This window comes from Muntiacus reevesi, chromosome X, assembly GCF_963930625.1.
Source record: "Muntiacus reevesi chromosome X, mMunRee1.1, whole genome shotgun sequence".
In the NCBI taxonomy this organism is placed as follows: Eukaryota; Metazoa; Chordata; class Mammalia; order Artiodactyla; family Cervidae; genus Muntiacus; species Muntiacus reevesi.
The window spans coordinates 77,792,670-77,815,874 of record NC_089271.1 but is presented as its reverse complement, the minus strand read 5'-3'; the positions used below and the strand labels follow the sequence as shown (position 1 = coordinate 77,815,874).

The 23,205-nt window shown below is 36.3% G+C and overlaps 1 protein-coding gene across 1 annotated transcript in view; it reads right to left on the bottom strand.

Moving 5' to 3' along the window:
- KLHL4 (kelch like family member 4) overlaps positions 1-23,205 on the bottom strand; it is a 120,176-nt gene that overhangs the window by 4,704 nt on the left and 92,267 nt on the right. The window contains exons 7-9 of the mRNA XM_065915668.1: positions 18,949-19,173; positions 14,856-15,018; positions 11,630-11,842 (exon numbers count right to left, since the gene is read on the bottom strand). Of these exons, the coding sequence (XP_065771740.1) occupies positions 11,630-11,842; positions 14,856-15,018; positions 18,949-19,173 (601 nt within the window). The remainder of the gene's footprint in view (positions 1-11,629; positions 11,843-14,855; positions 15,019-18,948; positions 19,174-23,205) is intronic.

Sequence of the window (23,205 nt, the reverse complement as noted above, 5' to 3'; positions counted from 1 at the left end):
ATATTTGACATGTTACTCATATTTGTATCAAAGGCATAACTTTTCAAAAATTATACTTTAGCACTAATTAATTCTTTAGTATTTTTAAAAGAAAATGTTAATAAGGGGATAATGATAGCAATAATAATGCTAATTATAAAATAATACAAATAAAATAATACCAGCAACTAGCTTCCATTAAGTACTTAATATGTGCTAGGCAACACACTTAATATTCTGTATCTTATGAGGTTGATTATTCCCACTTTTCACATGAGGAAACTGTTGAGAGGTGTAAAGTAACTGGGTCAAAGTCCCATAACTTGCAAATAACAGATCTGGGATTTGCACCCAGATCTTTCTTTTTTTTTTTAATTTTTTTTTTATTTATTTTTATTGATTTATTTTCTTTTTTTTAATTTTTCAGTGGGTTTTGTCATACATTGATATGAATCAGCCATAGAGTTACACGTATTCCCCATCCCGGTCCCCCATCCCACCTCCCTTTCCACACGATTCCTCTGGGTCTTCCCAGCCCACCAGGCCAGAGCACTTGACTCATGCATCCCACCTGGGCTGGTGGTCTGTTTCACCACAGATAATATACATGCTGTTCTTTCGAAACATCCCACCCTCACCTTCTCCCACAGAGTTCAAAGTTGACATACTCTTTTCCAGATTTGGAATCCGTCCATTGTCATGTGTCAAATGCTAATCGTTACTTCTTGACCTGAATACAAATTTCTCAAAAGACAGGTCAGATAGTCTGGTATTCCCATCCGTTGAAGAATTTTCCACAGTTTGTTGTGATCCACACAGTCAAGGGCTCTGGCATAGTCAATAAAGCAGAAGTAGATGTTTGTTTTTTTTTTTTTTTTTTTTTTTTTTTCTGGAACTCTTTCAATGATCCAGCAAATGTTTGCAATTTGATCTCTGGTTCCTCTGCCTTTTCTAAAACAAGCTTGAATGCCTGGAAGTTCATGGTTTATGTACTATTGAAGCGTGGCTTGGAGAATTTTTAGCATTACTTTACTAGCGTGTGAGACGAGTTTTGCCTGTTATTCCAGGTGTCTCTTTACTTCATACTTTTCCATTCCAGTATCCTATAATTAAAAGGACATCTTTTTGGAGTGTTAGTCCTAGATAACCATTCAACTTCAGCTTCTTTAGCATTACTGGTCGGGACATAGACTTGAATTACTGTGATACTGTATGGTTTGCCTTGGAAACAAACAGAGACCACTCTGTCATTTTTGAGATTGCATCCAAGTACTGCATTTCAGTCTTTTTTGTTGACTATAATGGCTACTCCATTTTTTCTAAGGGATTCCTGCCCACAGTAGTAGATATAATGGTCATTTGAGTTAAATTCACACATTCCCGTTCATTTTAGTTTGCTGATTCTTAAAATGTCGATGTTCACTCTTGCCATCTCCTGTTTGATCACTTCCATTTTGCCTTGATTCATGGACCTAACATTCCATGTTCCTTTGCAGTATTGCTCTTTACAGTATCAGAGTTTACTGCCATCACCAGTCACATCCATAACTCTGTGCTGCTATATATATATTCTTTTCTATGAATTCATTTTTTTCTGAAGTTATTTCTCCACTGATCTCCACCTACCAACCTGTGAAGTTCATCTTTCAGTACTGTATCTTTTTGCCTTTTCATACTGTTCATCAGTGGCCTGCTGCAGGGTTGGAGGCACTGAGTGCAGCAGTACCTGTATGGGACCTTTTGAAGAAGTTGACATTATCTTCATCACCTCCACCATAATTTGGTCTCAGGTCAAACAACAGGGAGGGAATGCAGCCCCACCCATCAACATATAATTTGATTAAAGATTTGCTGAGCATGGCCCTACCCATTAGAACAAGACCCAGTTTCCCCCCATTCAATCTCTCCCATTAGGAAGCTTTCATAAGTCTTTTATCTTTATCCATCAGAGGGCAGACAGAATGAAAACAACAGTCACAGTAAAATAACCAATCTGATCACATGGACCATAGCCTTGTCTAACTCAATGAAACTAGGGGCCATTCCCTATAGGGCCACCCAAGACAGATGTGTCATGGTGGAGAATTCTGACAAATGTGGTCCACTGGAGAAGGGAATGGCAAACCACTTCAGTATTCTTGCCATGAGAACCTCATGAATAGCAATTAATTTCTCCCATTCTGAGGACTGTTTTTTCATGTCATTTATGGTTTCCTTTGCTGTGCAAAAGCTTTTAAGTTTAATTAGGTCTCATTTATTTACTTTTGTTTTTATTTACATTTCCTAGGAAGTGGGTCATAGAGGATCTTGCTGTGATTTATGTCAAGGAGTGTCCTGTGCACGTTTTCCTCTAAGAGTTTTATAGTTTCTGGTATTATCTTTTTTGAATACAAATATGAGTTGAGAGTATATATACATTCACAGACAGGTGGGTCTAATCTTCTGTGAATTGTGTACTCTCTGTCATTTTGTGTGCTCTCTAGAAAGCATCAATAAATTATCTAGGCAATTTAAAACTTCAATAAAATCTATAATTTTCTCAACTTTTTACAGTGAACTTTAACAAGTCTTGTGTCCATCATATTCCTTTGGCCTTTCTAAAAGGGAATCATGATCCCCACAAAATATGTATACACAAGCACAGAATAAATGCTTAGAATTTGGTATACACAATGAAATTCGGGATCGATAAAAGAGGAAATATTGACTTGACGTTTAATCCTATCAATAATACTGAGTGAAATATAGTGAACTTTTAGTTTTATGATAAATTGGAAAGTCAAATATGATTGGTTTCCAATTTTTTACAAATTCCACTTATATAAAAAAAATTCCTTTAGCCACTATTTGTCAGTTAATCATAGAGTGCTTCAACTTCTGCTTCTGTAAGATGATAGGACTATGTTAGATTTTCAATGTCATTTCCATTTGTAATTACATATAAATTCATTATTCTGCTTCTGGATATTTATATAAAGAGCAGAACAAGTTCAACTCTACTTTTTAAATATGCAAACAACTCAAGGTGATTTTCATGTGTTTTTTATTTTGTTTTCAATGTTGCATAACTAGGAAGTAATACCAGCAAGACAGTAGACTAGGAAGTTCTAGCATCTTATTATAGCACAAAATTTATTGAATAAACCAACAGAAACTGCCTCAGATAACTTTGTAGCAGTTCTGGAAATCAGTCAAGATCCAAAGCAATACATTTCATGCTCATTTAAGAAAAAGAAGTAGGCAATTTTGTGAAATTCTTACTTTCTGTTGCCCCACTCCCTCCTAGAAGGACATGGCATGGATTGAAGAAAGCAGTAACTCAGCCCCAGTTCCTTCAGTTCCTTTTCCTGAATCAGAGAGAGAAGAGCAGAGCTAATAATCTACAATTTAACCTGTCTCGATTGTTGCCAAAGAGGTTATTTTCTGTGTTACCTAGCTCAGAGCTCAGATAGTCTAATGTGGCATAGCTCAGATCTCAGGCTAGGAAAAGCCATGATAAGTAGTGCACATAGTTCATGAAAGCTGTGGAAAGATTACAGATGCACTGACAACTGAAAAAAGAAATTACTGATACTGCAAAACTACTGATTGTTCTGATAGAAAACTAAGGCCCTGAAAGACAGGAGGGCTAAGACTTTAAAGAAAAGTAAAGTATTTAAAAACAGCCATGTATACAGAGAATCACACACACACACACGCACACATCCAGGAAAAAGGCAAATCTAGTAAAGGTCTGAGAATCTCAATCTTAATGCTAGGTTGGTCTCAAACACAGAACATAGTGATTAATTAGTGACAGTCTTCCTATGTATGGGGCCAATCTGTAAGGACTGGGAAGGTTATTTCAAAATGTCCAGTTTTCAACAAACATCACAAAGCATACAAATAAATAGGAAAATGAATGTTACACAAAAGAACAAAATAAACCTCCAGAGCCATTTCTGTTAGTAACACAGGCATCTGTCTTACCAGAGAAAGATATTAAGAGAACTGTCATATATTCTGAAAAAGCAAAAAGAAAAACAGGCAAAAAACTAAAGGAAACAGATAAATGATAAATGAACAAAATAAGAATGTCAACAGAGGAAATAAGTTATAAAGAAGAAAAAATAGAAATTCCGGAGCTGAAAAATGAAATGACTGAATTTAAAACCTTACTAGAAGGTTTAATTGGAGACTTGAGCAAGCAGAAGGAAGAAAATTGAACTTGAAAACAAGTTTTTGTTTTTTTTTAAATGACCAAGACTGAGGAGCAAAAAGAATGAAGAAAAGTGAGCAAAGTCAAAGGGATTTCTGAGAAGACATCAGGTGGGTTAATATATGCATTCTAGGGGAAGAAGTGGAAGCAGAAAGATAAGAAGAAGAAAGAGAGGAAGAGCAGATGGGGAAGATCAAGAAGAAGATATAGTTCTATAGTACTAGTAGAATTCAATTCCCCATTTACAATAATGAATAGAATAAACCAGACAGAAAATCAGTAAGTACATGAAAGATGAAAAACTATAGGTCAATTGCTACTCCCCTAAAACTCAGAAGATACATTTTTCATGAGCAACCAAGAAATATTATCCAAGATAAAGCATATTGTAGGCCATAAAACAAGTCTTAATAAATTTAAAAGACTGAAAACTTGCAGTCTTTTCACAGTGGAATGAAACTCTAACTCAACAACAGAAAGAAAAGTGATATGTCCACACATAGATAGAAATGAAAGAATACACACTTAAACAAGTCAAATAATACATTATAAGGGAAATTAGAAAATATATCAAAGCAAGTGAAAATGAAAACATGACTCACAAGTGTCTTATGAAATGCAAAGAAAACAATGATAGGAGTCTATAACCTTAAAGGCTTAGATATAAAAGGAAAAAAATTGCAAATGAAAACCTAACTTTACACTTTTATAAACTTGAAAAGGAAGCGTAACTAAATCTAAAGTTAGCATAAGATAGGAAATAATAGAGGTTAGGGCAGAGATAAGTAATACAGATAATAGAAGAAAATAGAAAAAAAGCAATGAAATCAAGAGTTGGTTCTGCAAAATTTCAAAATTGATAAACCTTTAGGTAGATTGAGTTTGAGAAAAGGACAAAACACATATAAGATCAAATGAACTGGAAATTAATACTGCTTTTATGAAAAAGAGAGGATGAGAAAAAAGATAAAATTGTTCACTAACAATTTGATTAACCTTGATGAAATGGACAAATTTCTAGAAACTTACAACTCATCAAGATTGAACCATGATAGACCTATAATTGTAGGGAGATCAAGTTTCCTAACAAATTACAGTTGATCCTTGAGCAATGTGAGTGTTAGAGGATCCCTGTACAGTTGAAAGTTTGTGTATATCTTTACAGTCATCTCTCCATATCCATGGTTCTGTATCAGTGGATTCAACCAACTATAGATTGTAGCATCTATTTACTATAGTACTGTTGTTCTTGTTCAATTGCTCAGTTATGTCTGACTCTTTGCCATACCATGGAATGCAGCATGCCAGGCTTCCCAGTCCTTCACCATTTCCTGGACCTTGCTCAAAGTTATGTCCATTGAGTCAGTGATGCCATCCAACAAACTTTTCCTCTGCTGTTCCCTTCTCCTCCTTCCTTCAATCTTTCCCAGCATCAGGGTCTTTTCCAATGAGTTGGTGCTTCACATCAGGTGGCCAAAGCATTGGAATTTCAGGTTCAGCATCAGTCCTTCCAATGAATATTCAGGACTGATTTCCTTTAGGATTGACTTTGTTCTCCTTGCAGTCCACAGGATTCTCAAGAGTCTTCTCCAGCACAACAGTTTGAAAGTATCAATTCTTCAGTGCTTAGCCTTCTGTATGGTCCAACACTCAGGCCCATACACAACTATTAGAAAAACTATAGCATTGACTATATAGACCTTTGTTGGCAAAATGATATCTCTGCTTTTTAATATGCCATGTCATATGCATTTTTAATAGGTGTGTCATAACTTTTCTACCAAGGAGCAAGCGTCTTTTAATTTCATGGTTGCAGTCACCATTTGTAGTGATTTTGGAGTCCAAGAAAAAAAAAGTCTCTCATTGTTTCCATTGTTTGACCATCTGTTTGCCATGAACTGGTAGGACGGGATACCATGATCTTAGTTTTTTGAATGTTGAGTTTTAAGCCAGATTTTTCTCATTCCTATTTTGCCTTCATTAACAGGCTCCTTAGTTCCTCTTCAATTAACACTAATCCTTCTCAAAATCTTTCAAAATATTGAAAAAAGTAACACATCATAATTCATTCTGTAAGGTCAGCATTCCATTCATACCAAAGACACACAAAGACACTATAAGAAAACTACACACTGATATTCCTAACAAATACTGAATGCAAAAATGTTCAATTTAATACCAGCAAATTGAATTCACCAGATTATTAATATGATTATATATCATAATAAAGTGGGATTTCTTCCTGGAATGAAACAATGGGTTATCATACAAAAATCAATCCAAGTAATACACTACATATTATACATGAACCAAGAGCTTCCAGATGTTCAAGCTGGTTTTAGAAAACGCAGAGGAACCAGAGATCAAACTGACAACACCCACTGGATCATAGAAAAAGCAAGAGAACGCCAGAAAAACATATATTTCTGCTTTATTGACTATGCCAAGGCCTTTGACTGTGTAGATCACAATTAACTGTGGACAATTCTGAAAGATATGGGAATACCAGACCACGTTACTTGCCTCCTGAGAAATCTGTAAGCAGGTCAAGAAGCAGCAGTGAGAACTGGACATGGAACAAGGGACTGGTTCCAAATTGGGGAAGGAGTACATCAAAGCTGTATATTGTCACCCTGCTTATTTAACTTATATGCAGAGTACATCATGCAAAATGTCAGGTTGGATGAAGCACAAGCTGGAATAAAGACTGCCTGGAGAAGCATCAGTCACCTCAGATATGCAGATGACAGCACCCTTATGGCAGAAAGCAAAGAGGAAGTAAAGAACCTCTTGATGCAAGTGAAAGAGTAGAGTGAAAATGTTGGCTTAAAACTCAACATTCAAAAAACTAAGATCATGGCATCTGGCCCTATTACTTCATGGCAAATAGGTGGTGAAACAATGGAAACAGTGAAAGAATTTATTTTGGGGGGCTCCAAAATCACTGCAGATGGTGACTGCAGCCAGGCAATTAAAAGATGCTTGCTCCTTGGAAGAAAAGCTATGACAAACCTAGGCAACATATTAAAGGGCAGAGACATTACTTTGCCAACAAAAGTCCATCTAGTTAAAGCTATGGTCTTTCCAGTAGTCACGTATGGATAAGAGATTTGGACCATAAAGAAAGCTGAGAACTGAACCACTGAGGCTTTTGAACTGTCATGTTGGAGAAGACTCTTGAGAGTCCCTTGGACTGCAAGGAGATCAAACCAGTCAATCCTAAAGGAAGTCAGTCCTTAATATTTATTGTAAGGACTGATGCTGAAGCTGAAACTCCAATACTTTGGCCATCTGATGCAAAGAAATGACTCATTGCAAAAAACCTTGTTGCTGCCAAAGATGGAATGCAGGAGGAAAAGGGGACAACAGAGGATGAGATGGTTGGATGGCATCACCAACTCGATAGACCTGAGTTTGAGCAAGCTCCTAGACTTAGTGATGGACAGGGAAGCCTGGTGTGCTTCAGTCCATGGGGTTACAAACAGGCAGACATGGCTGAGCCACTGGATTGAACTGAACTGAACTAAATACACTACACTGGCAGAATAAAGAGGATAAAGCACATATTCTCTCAACTAATGCAGAAAAAGCACGTGACAAAATATTTGAAATCATCTTTTAGTGATAAAAGCAGTAACCAAAGTAGGACCAGAATAAAACCAACTCAACATAGTAAAGGCCAGATATAGAAAACCCGGATCTATCATACTCAGTGTGTGATAGACTCAGGAAAGACTGAAGGCTTTCTCTCTAAGATCAAGAATAAGACAATAATAGGAAATTTCACCACTTCTATTCAACATAGAGAAATAAAATGCAAACACACTGGAAAAGAAGAAATTAAAGAAGACACCATGAGGTAGAAAGATATCCCCCAAGTGATCTACAGAATCTATGCAATGTCTATCAAAACCCCAGCAGCTTTTTTTGCAGGAACAGTAATACCCATTATAAACATATATCGAATCTCAGGGATCCAGATCATCCAAAATAATTTTGAGAAAATATGAACAAAGATTGAGGTTTAATACTTCTTGATTTCAAAACTTACTAGAAAGCTACAATAATAAAGAATGTGGTACTGGCATAGTGACATATAATTACTAATGATATAGAATACAGAGCCAGAAATAAACCCTCACATACATGGTAAAATAATCTTTGAGAATGTTTCCAAGACCCTTCAATGAGGAAAGGACAGAGTTTTCAACAAATATTCATAGGAAAAATGGATATCCACCTGTAAAATAATGAAATTGTATTTTTACCTTATTCCATATAAAAAAATTTACTCAAATGGATCAGAGGTCTGAACATAAGAGCTAGAACTATGGAACTCTTATAAGAATACATAGGGGAAATGTTTTATGACATTGGATTTGGCAAAGATCTTTTGGTTATGACCACGAAAATGCAAACTATGAAGAAAAATTGGATTTAATATTAAAAATCATTTGCACATCAAAGAGTGCTATTATCAGAGAGCAAAAGTCACCCATGGAATGAAAGTAATGATGTGCAAATCACATATCTGACAAGAGGTTAATATACAGAATATATAAAGAACTCCTATAACTCAACAGCAAAAAGACAAACAACCCAAATAAAAATGGGCAAAGAACTGAAATAGACATTTCTATAAAGAAGATGTACAAATGACTAATAGCACATGCTAAGATGCTCAACATATCTAACCAATAGCGAAACCCAAATCACAAACACAAAGAGATACCACTTCAAATCCATTAGGATAGCTATGAAAAACAAATCAGTATTGGTGAGGATGTACAGAAATTGAATTTCTTTTGCTTTGCTGATGGGAATATAAAATGGTGCAGCTTCAAAGGAAAACAGTATGGAGGTTCCTTAAACATTTAAAAATAGAATTTATGACAAAGAAATGCTACTTCTATGTATGCCCAAAATAATTGAAAGCACAGGTTCAAACAGATATCTGTACACCTATATTCTAGCAGCATTTTTCATAGTAGTCAAAAGGTGACACAACCCCGATTGTAAATTGATGAATGAGTGGATAAACAAAATGATGTGGTATGTATATATATAATGCAATATTTTTCAGCTTTAAAAAGGAAAAGAAATTTAGATAAATGCTATAACTTGTATGAAACTTGAAGAATTATAAGGCTCAGTAAAATAAACCAGACACAAAAGGATTATTTATGACTCCATTTTTATTACGTACCTAAAATTATGAAATTCATAGAAACAAAAAGCAAAATGGTGGCTGCCAGGGACTGAAGTTAGGAAGGAATGGGGATTTATTGTTTAATGAGGATAGAGTTTCAATCTGAGGAAGTGAAAAGAGTTCTGGAGATGGATGATGATGTTTCACAACAATGAGAATGTACTTAATGACACTGAACTGTGTACTTAAAAATGCTTAAAATGATAAATTTTATGTTATATATATTTTGCCACACTAAAAAAAATAATCTGGCATAATAAACAGGTGATCAGTTATTTCTTCGCTAACTCTGGAGAAAACTGATATGGAAAAGCTCACTTTTACATGTATCTAACTATAACATCCAATACTTTGGCCACCCGACGTGAAGAACTGACTCATTTGAGTCACTTAGTCATGTCCAACTCTTTGCAATGCCGTGAACTGTAACCTAACAGGCTCCTCTATCCCTGGAATTTTCCAGGCAAGAGTACTCCAGTGGGTTGCCATTTCCTTCTCCAGGGGATCTTCCCAACCCAGGGATCAAACCCAGGTCTCCCACATTGCAGGCAAAGGCTTTACCTTCTGAGCCACCAGGGAATCCCACATATATTTAACTATAATATCCAATACTTTGGCCACCTGATGTGAAGAACTGACCCATTGGAAAAGACCCTGATGCTGGGAAAGATTGAAGGCAGGAGGAGAAGGAGATGACAGAGGATAAGATGGCTGGATGGCATTACCAACTCCATGGACCTGAGGTTGAGCAATCTCCAGGAGTTGGTGCTGGACAGGGAAGACTGTTAAACCAATTTTCTTCAAACTATTTTTCATTGTAATATTCCATTTCTACCAAATTTAATTATCCTTTTGTCTGCGAGATAAAATCCAAAAGTTTTCATCTTGACATTTCTGGCTATCAAAAATATGGTACGTATTTGAGTTTTTAATTGCTCTTCCAGATACCTTTAAGTCTAAAGTCTCTGCCCATATCTATGAAGTTTTCTCCTTTACTTTCATGGTTTGGGTTGCACTTTTTTCCTAGACCTGAAATTCCCTCCATTCTTTTTTAATGTGTACAAAGTACACATTCTACCTGGTTCATGAATTTCTCTTGAGGATGCCATCCATACGGATCTGTCTTCTGAATTCTGATAACTTAACTGACTGTAAATTTGTCACTTGGACTTAGGTTGTTATCAGCTGCTACGTTTGTGTGTATATATACATATATATATAGGACTTCCCTGGTGGCTCAGACAGGAAAGCATCTGCCTATAATGATGGAGACCCAGGATCGATCCCTGGGTCAGGAAGATCCTCTGGAGAAAGAAATGCCAACCGACTCCATTATTCTTGCTTGGAAAATCCCATGGACAGAGGAGTGTGGTAGGCTACAGTCCATGGGGTCACAAAGAGTAGAACACAACTGAGTGATGTCACTTCACTTTATATACACACACAAACACACACAGACACACACACACACACACATATGTGTGTGTGTGTGTGTGTGTGTTCATGCATTCTATCTTGAAAGGGAAAAATGAAAATGTTAGTTGCTCAGTCATGTCTGACTTTGTGATCTAGTGGACTGTAGCCTGATAGTCTCCTCTGTCCATGGAATTTTCCAGGCAAGAAAAATGGAGTGGGTAGCTATTCCCTTCTCTAGGGGATCTTCCCATCTTAGGAATAGAACATGAGGGGTAAAGCTACAAAGTAACATGACAGACAAAAAATGTAGCACACTTTGTTCATCCAAATTAATGTCTCCCATTCAAAGAAGCTACCTGTGAGAAATTAAATACTTAATGCAATACAGTCATTGTTCAGAACATTATAAACACATCTCTTTGGGATTTTTTTTCCTGTTTATTTTGCAGCAATAAGCCTTTATCCTTTGAGAACTGATTCAGTTTTTGAAACAGTAAAGCTGTGATTTGAGCTGGTGAATAGTTGAGTGATATAGCTTGTAATAAAAATATATTTACTCTTACTTCAGTCTCATTTTATAGAGTGACTATTAAATGATAAAACAATGCATTCTTTTCATACAGCTCTCATGATGAATCTGGAATGCATATGCAGGATTTCTTCAAAATATTTTGAGCCTAGGAGTAAGGATAAAATTTTAAAAATAATTAAACCTCTGAAAGGATTAACACTTACTTGGAAAACTACTTTTTGGTAGCTTAAAAATCCTTCTCATTTCTGAAAAAACAAATAATCAAATAAATAATGAATAAATAGAAATAGTTTACCGTTCAACACAGGCAGAAAGTCTGGAGCAATGGTTAGAAGCAGGGGCATCATGACCCCCAACCACATATAAGAATCCATTGTATGTTGCAACTCCTACACCTCCACGTCTTTTGGACATTGGAGCACACAGACTCCACTTGTTAGTGTGTGGGTCAAAATATTCCATAGATTTGAGGCAGGAACTTCCATCACGTCCACCAATAGCATATAGCCTAGAATAAAGACAGAAGTATGTGTATGTGTGTATTTGTGCATAGAATGAAAGTGAAAATACACTGCACACAGCATTGGACAGTGCATGCTACTCCCTCAGTATTTTATAGCGAAAGGCCTGAATTTGTGAAGGTATTTGTTAAAGTCTACCTTACCCCAAACCTACCTGCTTCATAATATTTTGAAAGGTTCTTTGATATAACAGATTAAGGGTTTATATGGGAAATGAACTGCAGAGAAAGGAAAGAGATAACAAAAGCATTTGTAATATTTGTCTACTAAATCACAATAAAGCTGAATATTTTTAAAGATGGCAAGATCTTTCCAAAACCCAAATCCAGGAACCTTACAATTTTAGCTAAATTTAGTTGCCTAGCATTAGACTCTCTATTGTTTTAGTGAGCTACTTTATTTAGTGTAAAAAATTTGTAACTAAGAAGATATTAATTTAACAAATAGCTAAGGGAACAGGATGAAACCTAAAAACCAGATTTTTTTCCCTAGGAAGATGTATTATCTATAGCATTTCTCTTATAAATTTTAAAATGCCAGTTCTTTTGATTAGCAGTGTTATTAATTTGTTATTTTTGTTCAGTTGCTAACTTGTGGCCTACTCTTTGTGACTGTATGGACTGTAGCACACCAGGCATCCCTGTCCTTCACTATCTCCTGGAGTCCACTCAAACTCATGTCCATTGAGTCTCTGATGCCATCCAACCATCTCCTCTCTGTCATCCCCTTCTCCTCCTGCCTTCAATCTTTCCCAGCATCAGGGTCTTTCCAGTGAATCGGCTCTTCACATCAGCTGGCCAAAGTTTTGGAGTTTCAGCTTCAGCCTCAGTCTTTCCAATGTGTATTCAGGGTTGATTTCCTTTAGGCTTGACTGGTTGGATCTCCTTGATGTCCAAGGGACACTCTTCTTCAGCCCCACAGTTCAAAAGCATCAGTTATTTGGCACTCAGCCTTTTTTATGCACCAACTCTCACAACTGTAAATTATTACTAAAAACACCATAGCTTTGACTATTCAGATCTTTGTCAGCAAAATGTTGTATCTGCTTTTTAATATGCTGCCTAGTTGTGTCATAGCTTTCCTTTCAAGGAGCAAGTTTCTTTTAATTTCATGGTTGCAATCACCATCCATAATGATTTTGGAGCCCCCCAAAATGACGTTTGTCACTGTTTTCATTTTTCCTCACCTATTTGCCTTGAAGTGATGGAATCAGATGCCATGATCTTCATTCTTTGAATGCTGAGTTTTAAGCCAGCTCTTTCACCCTCATCCAGAATCCCTTTAGTTCCTGTTTTATTTCTGCCATTAGAGTGCTATCATCTGCACATCTGAGGTTGTTGATATTTCTCCCAGCAATCTTGATTCCAGCTTGTGATTCATCCAGTCCAACATTTTTCATGAGGTACTCTGTATAGAGGGGGCTTTCTTGATGCTCATCTGGTAAGAATCATCCTGCACTGCAGGAGACGCACTCCAGTATAATTGCCTGGAGAATTCTATGAACAGAGGAGCCTGGCAGGCTACAGTCCACAGGGTAACAAAGAGTTAGACATGACTGAACGACTTTCACTTCACCCTGCACACAAGTCAAATAAGTAGGGTGACAATACACAGCCTTGACATACTCCTTTCTCAATTTTGAACCAGTTCATTGTTCCATGGGGTCACAAGGAGTCGGACACGACTGAGAGACTGAACTGAACTGACCTGATTGTTCCATGTACGGTTCTAACTGTTGCTTCCTGACCTGGATGCAGGTTTCTCAGGAGGCAGATAAGGTGGTCTGATATTTTTATCTCTTTAAGAATTTTCTACAGTTTGTTGTGACCCACACAGTCAAAGGCTTTTGTGTAGCCAATGAAGCAGAAGTAGATTTTTTTTAATTTTTAGTCTAATTTAAATTTAATCCCACATCAATAGAGAAGATCAACATTTATTAAACTATATGCCTATAACTGCCCTTCATGTCCAGTTGTGAACAATAGCAAGTTAGCAAGACAAAATTAAATTATTTAAGTTCAATTATTTCGCTTCTTTTGTAATAGGTAAGAGATCACTACTTAGTCACTGGATATCATTCAGGTTAGGCTAAAGATAATCAGATTTAGGAGTATTTTAAACCCTAAAACACTGTAATTCTGGGTTCCCTGTTAACCACAGACACTTCTTACTTTATGCACAAGGTGCTAAAAAACATCTGCATTGAACTTTCTTTTGAACCCAATTATATGATGAGATACTGACTTTATGGATAGTCAATACAGACACACAAAACTGTCTCCTGCCACTGACACATCCTGATGTCTAAAATTTTCATCATTCAAGTTCCTCCTGTATGCTTGTCATGATCTCCAAAGATCCCTTTTCAGAAAGCACACAATTAACAGTTACCTACAAAAAGAATAATTCAAGCTTGTAGAAACCTCTAATATCATCAAGTTTCAATATATTATTTTCTCTCATAGAAAAGTGATCAGAAAGTAGGAAAGATTCAGAAAGATGGGACTAGCTATAATTCTAGAACACTTAGGAGAGTGAGTTATAAAGAGAAAAAAGACTTAGTATATTACAAAAACAGACTGAAGTTTTGATAAGTCGATAATAAGTTATAACCAAAAAATGGTAGCTTCTTAAGGGTAAGATTGAAACTGGCTTGCCTACAAAAGTGTTTCTAAATTTTAATGTGTAATACAAGTTACTTGAGGATCTTCTTAAAATGTCTATTCTGGTTCAGGAGGACTGGACTGGGGTTAAGATTCAGCATTTCTAAATAGATCTCAGGTAGTAATGTTACTGCTGGTTTTAGGATATTTAATTAAGTGCTCATTTTAGATAAATATTTTCCATCATAATGAGGGGAGAGTTCCAAGAAAGGCCTTTTACAATCCATTACTAGGATGTCCTAGTCACTGGGAATGTTTATTGTTAGGTGTATCACATCATTGAAGTGTTGTACTACATGAAATGGGAGCAAAAGCATGCATGTTTGGCTCTACTCACTTATTGTTTAATGCAACTACACCAACTGTGCTTCTAGGAGTTGACATACTGGCCACGTAATTCCACTGACGTCCCTCAGGGTCCCATCTTTCTACAGTATTTAGGTAACTCCATCCATCATGGCCACCAACAGCATACATTGGTCCTTCAAGTGTGGCTACACCTAAACGATAAGAATAGCATGAGAGCTCAACCTAGGCAGGGCATATATACTGGATGTTTCATTTTACAAAGAAAGAACTACTTAAAAATTTGATTTTTGTCTATAATGGCTTTGTAAATAGCTATTTAATGAATAATTTGCCAATCTTTAAACTAAATATGGTCTTTTAACCCCAGGAAATATCATGGAATAGTATCATGGTTATAATGCTAAAGTCACAGAAAGTAGGTGAACACACCATTTCTTGTGATTAACAGAAAAGTGAAGATGATTTTTCTGTCACAGTTTAAATGTCATTTTTCAAATATAAAAGATAAATGAGATATGATACTGAATCTTAGATAAATAACAACTCTGATAGATCTTTCTATTTCCATATTTTTATTAAATGGATAAAAATGATTCCCATAGGACATCTTAGTAGACAGGGGTTTTTGAGGTTTAGTTAGAAATTTGTTCTATTCAGTTCAGTCACTCAGTCGTGTCCAATTTGCAATCCCATAGGCTGCAGCAAGCCAGGCCTCCCTGTCCATCACCAACTCCGTAGTTTACTCAAACTCATGACCATTGAGTCGGTGAAGACATCCAATCATCTTATCCTCTGTCGTCCCCTTCTCCACCCACCTTCAATCTTTCCCAGATCAGGGTCTTTTCAAATGTGTCAGTGGTTCAAATCAGGTGGCCAAGTATTGGAGTTTCAGCTTCAGCATAAGTCTTTCCAATGGATATTCAGAACTGATTTCCTTTAGGATGGACTGGTTGGATCTCCATGCTGTCCAAGGGACTCTCAAGAGTCTTTTCCAACACCACAGTTCAAAAGTATCAATTTTTCCACACTCAGCTTTCATTATAGTAAATCTCTCATATCATACATGCCTTCTGGAAAAAACATAGCTTTGACTAGACAGACATTTGTTGGCAAAGTAATGTTTCTTGTTTTTAACATGCTGTCTAGGTTGGTCATAACTTTTCTTCCAAGAGCAAGCGTCTTTTAATTTCATGGCTGCAGTCACAATCTGCAGTGATTTTGGAACCCCCAAAATAAAGTCTGTAACTGTTTCCAATGTTTCCTCATTTATTTGCCATGAAGTGATGGGACCAGATGCCATGATCTTAGTTTTCTGAATGTTGAGTTTTAAGCCAACTTTTTCACTCTCCTCTTTCACTTTCATCAAGAGACTCTTTAGTTCTTCTTCAATTTCTGCCATAAAAATAGTGTCGTCTGCATATCTGAGGTTATTGATATTTCTCAAAATCTTGATTCCAGCTTGTGCTTCATCCAGTTCAGCATTTCTCATGATGTACTCTGCATATAAGTTTGATAAGGAGGGTGACAATATACAGCCTTGTCATATCCCTTTCCCAATTTGGAAACAGTCTGTTGTTCCAGATCCAGTTCTAACTGTTGCTGCTTGACCAGCATGCAGATTTCTCAGGAGGCAGATCAGATGGTCTGATAATCCCATCTCTTGAAGTATTTTCCACAGATTAGTGTGATTCACACAATCAAAGGTTCTGGCATAATCAATAAAGCAGAAGTAGATTTTTTTTCTGGAACTCTTTTGCTTTTTATATGATCCAATGGTTGTGGGCAATTTGATCTCTGGTTCCTCTGCCTTTTCTTTTTTTTTTTTTTTCCTCCTCCATACATATTTATTTTTTTCTTTTAATTTTTTTATTTTTCAGTGGGTTTTGTTATACATTGATGTGAATCAGCCATAGAGTTACACGAATTCCCCATCCCGGTCTCCCATCCCACCTCCCTCTCCACCCGATTCCTCTGGATCTTCCCAGCCCAACAGGCCCGAGCACTTGACTCATGCCTCCCACCTGGGCTGGTGGTCTGTTTCACCACAGAAAATATACATGCTGTTCTTTCAAAACATCCCACCCTCCCCTTCTCCCTCTGCCTTTTCTAAAGCCAGCTTGAACATCTGGAATTTCATGGTTCATGTATTGTTGAAGCCTGGCTTGGAGAATTTTGAGCATTACTATACTAGCGTGTGAGATGAGTGCAATTATGAGGTAGTTTGAGCATTCTTTGGCATTGCCTTTCTTTGGGATTGGAATGAAAACTGACATTTTCCCAGTCCTGTGGCCACTACTGGGTTTTCCAAATTTGCTGGCATATTGAGTGCAGCCATTTCACAGCGTCGCCTTTTAGGATTTGAAATAGCTCAACTGGAATCCCATCACCTCCACTACCTTTGTTTGCAGTGATGTTTCCTAAGGCCCCCTTGACTTCACATTCCAGGATGTCTGGCTCTAGGTGAGTGATCACACTATCATGATTATCTGGGTCATAAAGATTTTTTTGTCTAGTTCTTCTGTGTATTCTTACCACCTCTTCTTAATATCTTCTGCTCTTGTTAAATCCATACCATTTCTATCCTTTATTGAGCTCATCTTTGCCTGAAACTTTCCCTTGGTATCTCTCATTTTCTTGAAGAGATCTCTAGTCTTTTCCATTTTATTGTTTTCCTCTATTCATTTTCACTGATTACTGAGGAATGTTTTCTTATCTCTCCTTGCTCTTCTTTGGTACTCTGTACTTCTTAGGTATATCTTTCCTTTTCTCCTTTGCCTTTCCCTTCTCTTCTTTTCATAGCTGTTTGTAAGGCCTCCTCAAACAACCATGTTGCCTTTTTGCATTTCTCTTTCTTGGGGATTGTCTTGATCCCTGCCTCCTGTACAATGTAATGAACCTCTGTCCTTTGTTCTTCAGGCATTCTGTCTATCAGATGTAATCCCTTGAATCTATTTGTCAGCTCCACTGTATAATCATAATGGATTTGATTTAGGTCATACCTGAATGGTCTAGTGGTTTTCCCTACTTTCTTCAATTTAAATCTGAATTTGGCAATAACAAGTTCATGATCTGAACCACAGTCTGCTCCAAGTTTTGTTTCTGCTGACTGTATAGGGCTTCTCCATATTTGGCTGATTTTTTCTATTGGATTCTATGAATAGTTCCTTTCTGTTTCTCATCTGTGCTAGGAATTCACGGTACTGGTTCCTCCTGCCACATTCTTCACTATCTCAATTTGCCATTCACTCTACCTCTTCTATCCCTTTAGCAATACCAATTAATTATGAGTTTTAAAATTTGTTTTGGTGTCTCTGTAAGATATGTTTTCTAAAAAAAACTCACACTTACAGAGCTGAACTGAATAATCACATAGTCTATCATTTGATATTATTTGTCATTTATATTGGAGCAAACAATACCCATCCTGGATATGTCACAATTTAGCTGTGTAAAATTTGGTTCTTGAAAAGCAACGCAATTATTCTTTTCTTAAAAAAAAAAAAAAAAAAAAAAAAAAAAAAAAACTCTTTAGTATTGAAACATACGGAGTCTAGCATGAAGAAAAGTGGACCTTGACAAACCATCAGGAGAATCAAAGTTCCTCACTGTTCAAGAAGACTCTATCCCTTCTTAAACTTCTTGGGAACCTCTGACTTAAGTATAAATTAGGGCTGCTCTCAATGAAAGTGGTTTTCCTAAATAGTCCTGCCTTCAAACTGCATCCAAAGACTTTTGCCTAAATATAGATTTGATTCTTATGGGAAGGGACACTAGTAACTAGAAACACAGTGTCTCTCCATTAGCAAGTGTTTTTTTCCTCTAAACTGACCTTAGAAGAAAACTTGTAGTTGCATGCTCCTCAACAATTCATTCTTTCTGTATGATATTATCCTTCCTGAATTGGGACCCCTTTAAAATACCAGTGGAATGGAGGTAAAATTACAATGAGTATGACACCTGAAACAAGGAAAAAACTTTCACAGGCTTTTACCGTTTATTTAAACTTTTCAGAATTTTCAGACATTTTGAATAGAAGAGTATTACTAAATTACAATGATATCACTTATTTAAGTTCTAGTAAATGTACAATCTTTAGAAACTGCACAACATTAAGCTCTTACCTAAGCCATGCCTGTGTGTTGACATAGGAGGCATCACTGTCCAGATTTTGCCAACTGGATTAAAACATTCCACAGTATTCAAAGTTTTTAAACCATCTCTTCCTCCCACAATATAGAGTTTGTTATCAATAACAGCAACTCCAAACTGAAGCCTACGCCCATTCATGGTGCCAATGTGTAGCCAGCTGTTGGTCCGGAGGTCGTATTTTTCAATTGTAGTGGTACCTGTTAAAGGGATATTGAACAATGCTAAAAACTACTTGTGCAAAAATTTTTCATCATTCATATTATATTTATGTATCTATATTTATAGTATAGAATTGGTGATTGCAGTTCAAATTAAAATAAGTAGTCCAGATAATTCCCCAACCCATAAGACAAGGCAAGGATAATATTTCACCACTTCTGAATCCAAATGGAAGTTAGAATAAAATAGTTTACTTAATATATATGATTTATATGTTTATAATGACCTCTTTGGCTAAAATATGCTACTGGTAGTACTAGCACAGGTTCCAGACACCATATTTTACAATAAAAACTGCTTTGGAATGTATTACTGTTTACACATCCATTATAGTTTTACTTTCCTATGAATATTCAATGTACTAATTTATGCCCTTTTTATTTTACTCAATTTGATGTGTGTGTGTTTATTTAAAATGCAAATGACTAAAGGAACAGAAAGGAAAATTTCTTTTAAATGGGCCTTCAGTGTTATTTCACATGATTCACATAATAACATTTCTGTCCTTTATTGTGTCCATATTTGCATGAAATGTTCCCTTGGTATTTCTAATTTTCTCGAAGAGATCTTCTTGAAATAAAAGCTAGGCTGCACTAATTACTAGAATTATGGAATTATTAATGATGAAGTAAGTAGGAAATTGTACTAAGCTACATTAATCAACTATATATAGAAGACTTATATTGAAATGAGGTAGAAGTCTGCTTAAAGCCAAGTTATTTTTTCCAAACATTAAATAAAATATAAAATATGATTTTATTCCATATCTTTTATCTGCATCTATGAACACATATGACTGAAAGTTTTGTATCTTTAATTCTGTAATATCTTTAGCCCATTTTCCTACTTCTGCAGTTCAGTTGCTCCAACTAATCAAAATGTTGATCATCTAGCTGGCTTATTATGGCAACTCTGTATTTGATTGAAAAAGAGTTTTCCTTTTTTTAACTAATCTTTTCCTTTGGGACTCACGTCACATTTTTTTTCTTGTGTTTGTCAACTTTCTGCCCTAAAATATTGCAAATATTGTTTCTTACTTCATTTCAAAGTTGGAATTCCAGTTGAGCTATTTCAAATCCTGAAAGATGATGCTGTGAAAGTGCTGCACTCAATATGACAGCAAATATGGAATACTCAGCAGTGGCCACAGAACTGGAAAAGGTCAATTTTCATTCAAATATAAAAGAAAAGCAATCCCAAAGAATGCTCAAACTACCACACAATTGCACTCATCTCACATGCTAGTAAAGTAATGCTCTAAGTTCTCCAAGCCAGGCTTCAGCAATACGTGAATCATGAACTTCCATATGTTCAGACTGGTTTTAGAAAAGGCAGACACCAGAGATCAAATTGCCAACATCTGCTGGATCATTGAAAAAGCAAGACAGTTCAAGAAAAGCATCTATTTCTGCTTTATTGACTCTGCCAAAGCCTTTGACTGTGTGGATCACAATAAAATATGGAAAATTCTGAAAGAGGTGGGAATACCAGACCACCTGATCTTCCTCTTGAGAAACCTATATGAAGGTCAGGAAGCAACAGTTAGAGCTAGACATGGAACAACAGACTGGTTCCAAAGAGGAAAAGGAGTACGTCAAGGCTGTATATTGTCACCCTGCTTATTTAACTTATACGCTTATTTAACTTATATCATGAGAAACGCTGGGCTGGGAGAAGCACAAGCCCGAATCAAGATTGTCAGGAAAAATATCAATAATATCTCAGATATTCAGATGACACCACCCTTATGGATAAAGGTAAAGAGGAACTAAAAAGCCTCTTGATGAAAGTGAAAGAGGAGAGTGAAAAAGTTGGCTTAAAGCTCAACATTCAGAAATCTAAGATTATGGCATCCGTTCCCATCACTTCATGGGAAATAGATGAGGAAACAGTGGAAACAGTGTCAGACTTTATTTTCTGGGGCTCCAACATCACTGCAGATGGTGATTGCAGCCATGAAATTAAAGGATGCTTACTACTTGGAAGGAATGTTATGACCAACCTAGATAGCATATTAAAAAGCAGAGACATTACTTTGCCAACAAAGGTCCGTCTAGTCAAGGTTATGGCTTTTCCAGTGGTCATATATGGATGTGAGAGTTGGACTGTGAAGAAAGATGAGCACCGAAGAATTGATGCTTTTGAAATGTAGTGTTGGAGAAGACTCTTGAGAGTCCCTTGGACTGCAAGGAGATTCAACCAGTCTATCTTAAATGAGATCTGTCTTGGGTGTTCATTGGAAGGACTGATGCTGAAGCTGAAACTCCAATACTTTGGCCACCTCATGTGAAGAGTTGACTCGTTGGAAAGTCCCTGATGCTGGGAGGGATTGGGGGCAGGAAGTGAAGGGGGCGACAGAAGATGAGATGGCTGGATGACATCACTGACTCAATGGACATGCGTTTGAGTAAACTCCGGGAGTTTGTGATGGACAGGGAGGCCTGGTGTGCTGTGATTCATGGGGTCACAAAGAGTTGGACACGACTGAGCGACTGAAATGAGCTGAACTGAGCTGAACTGATTCAGCTCACTTATGATCTATTCAAGGGCCAATAAGATCAATTGTTTAGAATGTATTGTTTAGAATGATTGTTACTGCAGTTGTGAATATGTCTAATTTAGTGATTTCTTCCATCTATTATTAAAATGAACTTAAAATCACGATATTAACCTTTATTTGTTCCCTGCCATACTGTCTCTCAAAATTCATTATTTTAGTAAGTGAAGTTTTACTGAATACCTGGCATGCAGAAAAGCCTGAAGTTTAGCATTCAACCATTTAAAAATTTTGACTGAGTGATCATACTTACAACTTTTTGATGACTCTTTTAATGCACACAGTAGGGGTTATAGTTAATTCCAGCCACTTGTGTGGTATCCATATTTAGCAACTAATTCCAAGGTAATTGTATGAGTCAAAAGGAAATTAAAGACTGAGGAAGTACTATATTTCCTAAGCATCAAATGGTGAAAGTTCAAAAAGTATCTTATAAAGATAAAAAAAACAACAACTACACATTGCAAAAAAAAAAAAAAGGCATGCATATAGAAAATTTTTTAAGAATGAAAATTGGTATTTTTTTAAATGCAATACTGATTTACATAGATAAATGCTACCACCTTAATATTTTTGCTTTACATAGTTTCTTTTCTTTTCTTTTCTTTCTTTTTTTGCTCCTATGTGCTCACTCTGGTTTTTCAATTCTAAGACCCTCAAAGAGAGGGGTCAGTTTTGTTGTTGGTGCTCTTTCATCTAAAATATGCAATACAAGGGTTAAACAGTTCACCAGCCCAGGTTAGATGCATGAGACAAGTGCTCAGGGCTGGTGCACTGGGAAGACCCAGAGGGACTGGGATGGGGAGGGAGGTGGGAGGGGGGATTGGGATGGGGAACACATGTAAATCCATGGCTGGTTCACGTCAGTGTATGGGAAAAGCCACTACAATATTGTAAATTAATTAACCTCCAACTAATAAAAATAAATTAAAAAAAATAAAATAGCGGCAATATAGCAACAGAGAACATTAAATTTGAGCAATAATTCCCTGTCCAGTAGTTTTAAGATGATTCTCCTTGGCATGGCTATCCAACCTTGAGAGCCTTAGTTTCCTCATCTTCAAAATTAAGGTAATAAAAATCGAAATTGCAGCATTTCTGTGAGGATTAGGAGTGATGTCTGCAAATTGCCAATCAAGGATCAGGTATTCAAAATAATAATTTTCACTATTATTGTAGTTTTCTGCAACTTTCCATAAAGCTTTTTATAGTTTCATATACTAAGTGTTTCAAGAGTCTCAAAATGATGGCTTTACTTCTTTCCATATCAAACTGTGGTAGCAGAGTCAAGGGATTATAGACTCACATTTCACTCATTTTTGTAAGCTATTAAGGAGTTGAAGATACATATTACAATCTTGTGTAATATATTCATTTGTGCAATGTTAACTTAAAAGAAAAAAATAACAAAAAAGTAAATAAATACAAAAACCAAACAAATAAACACAAATTT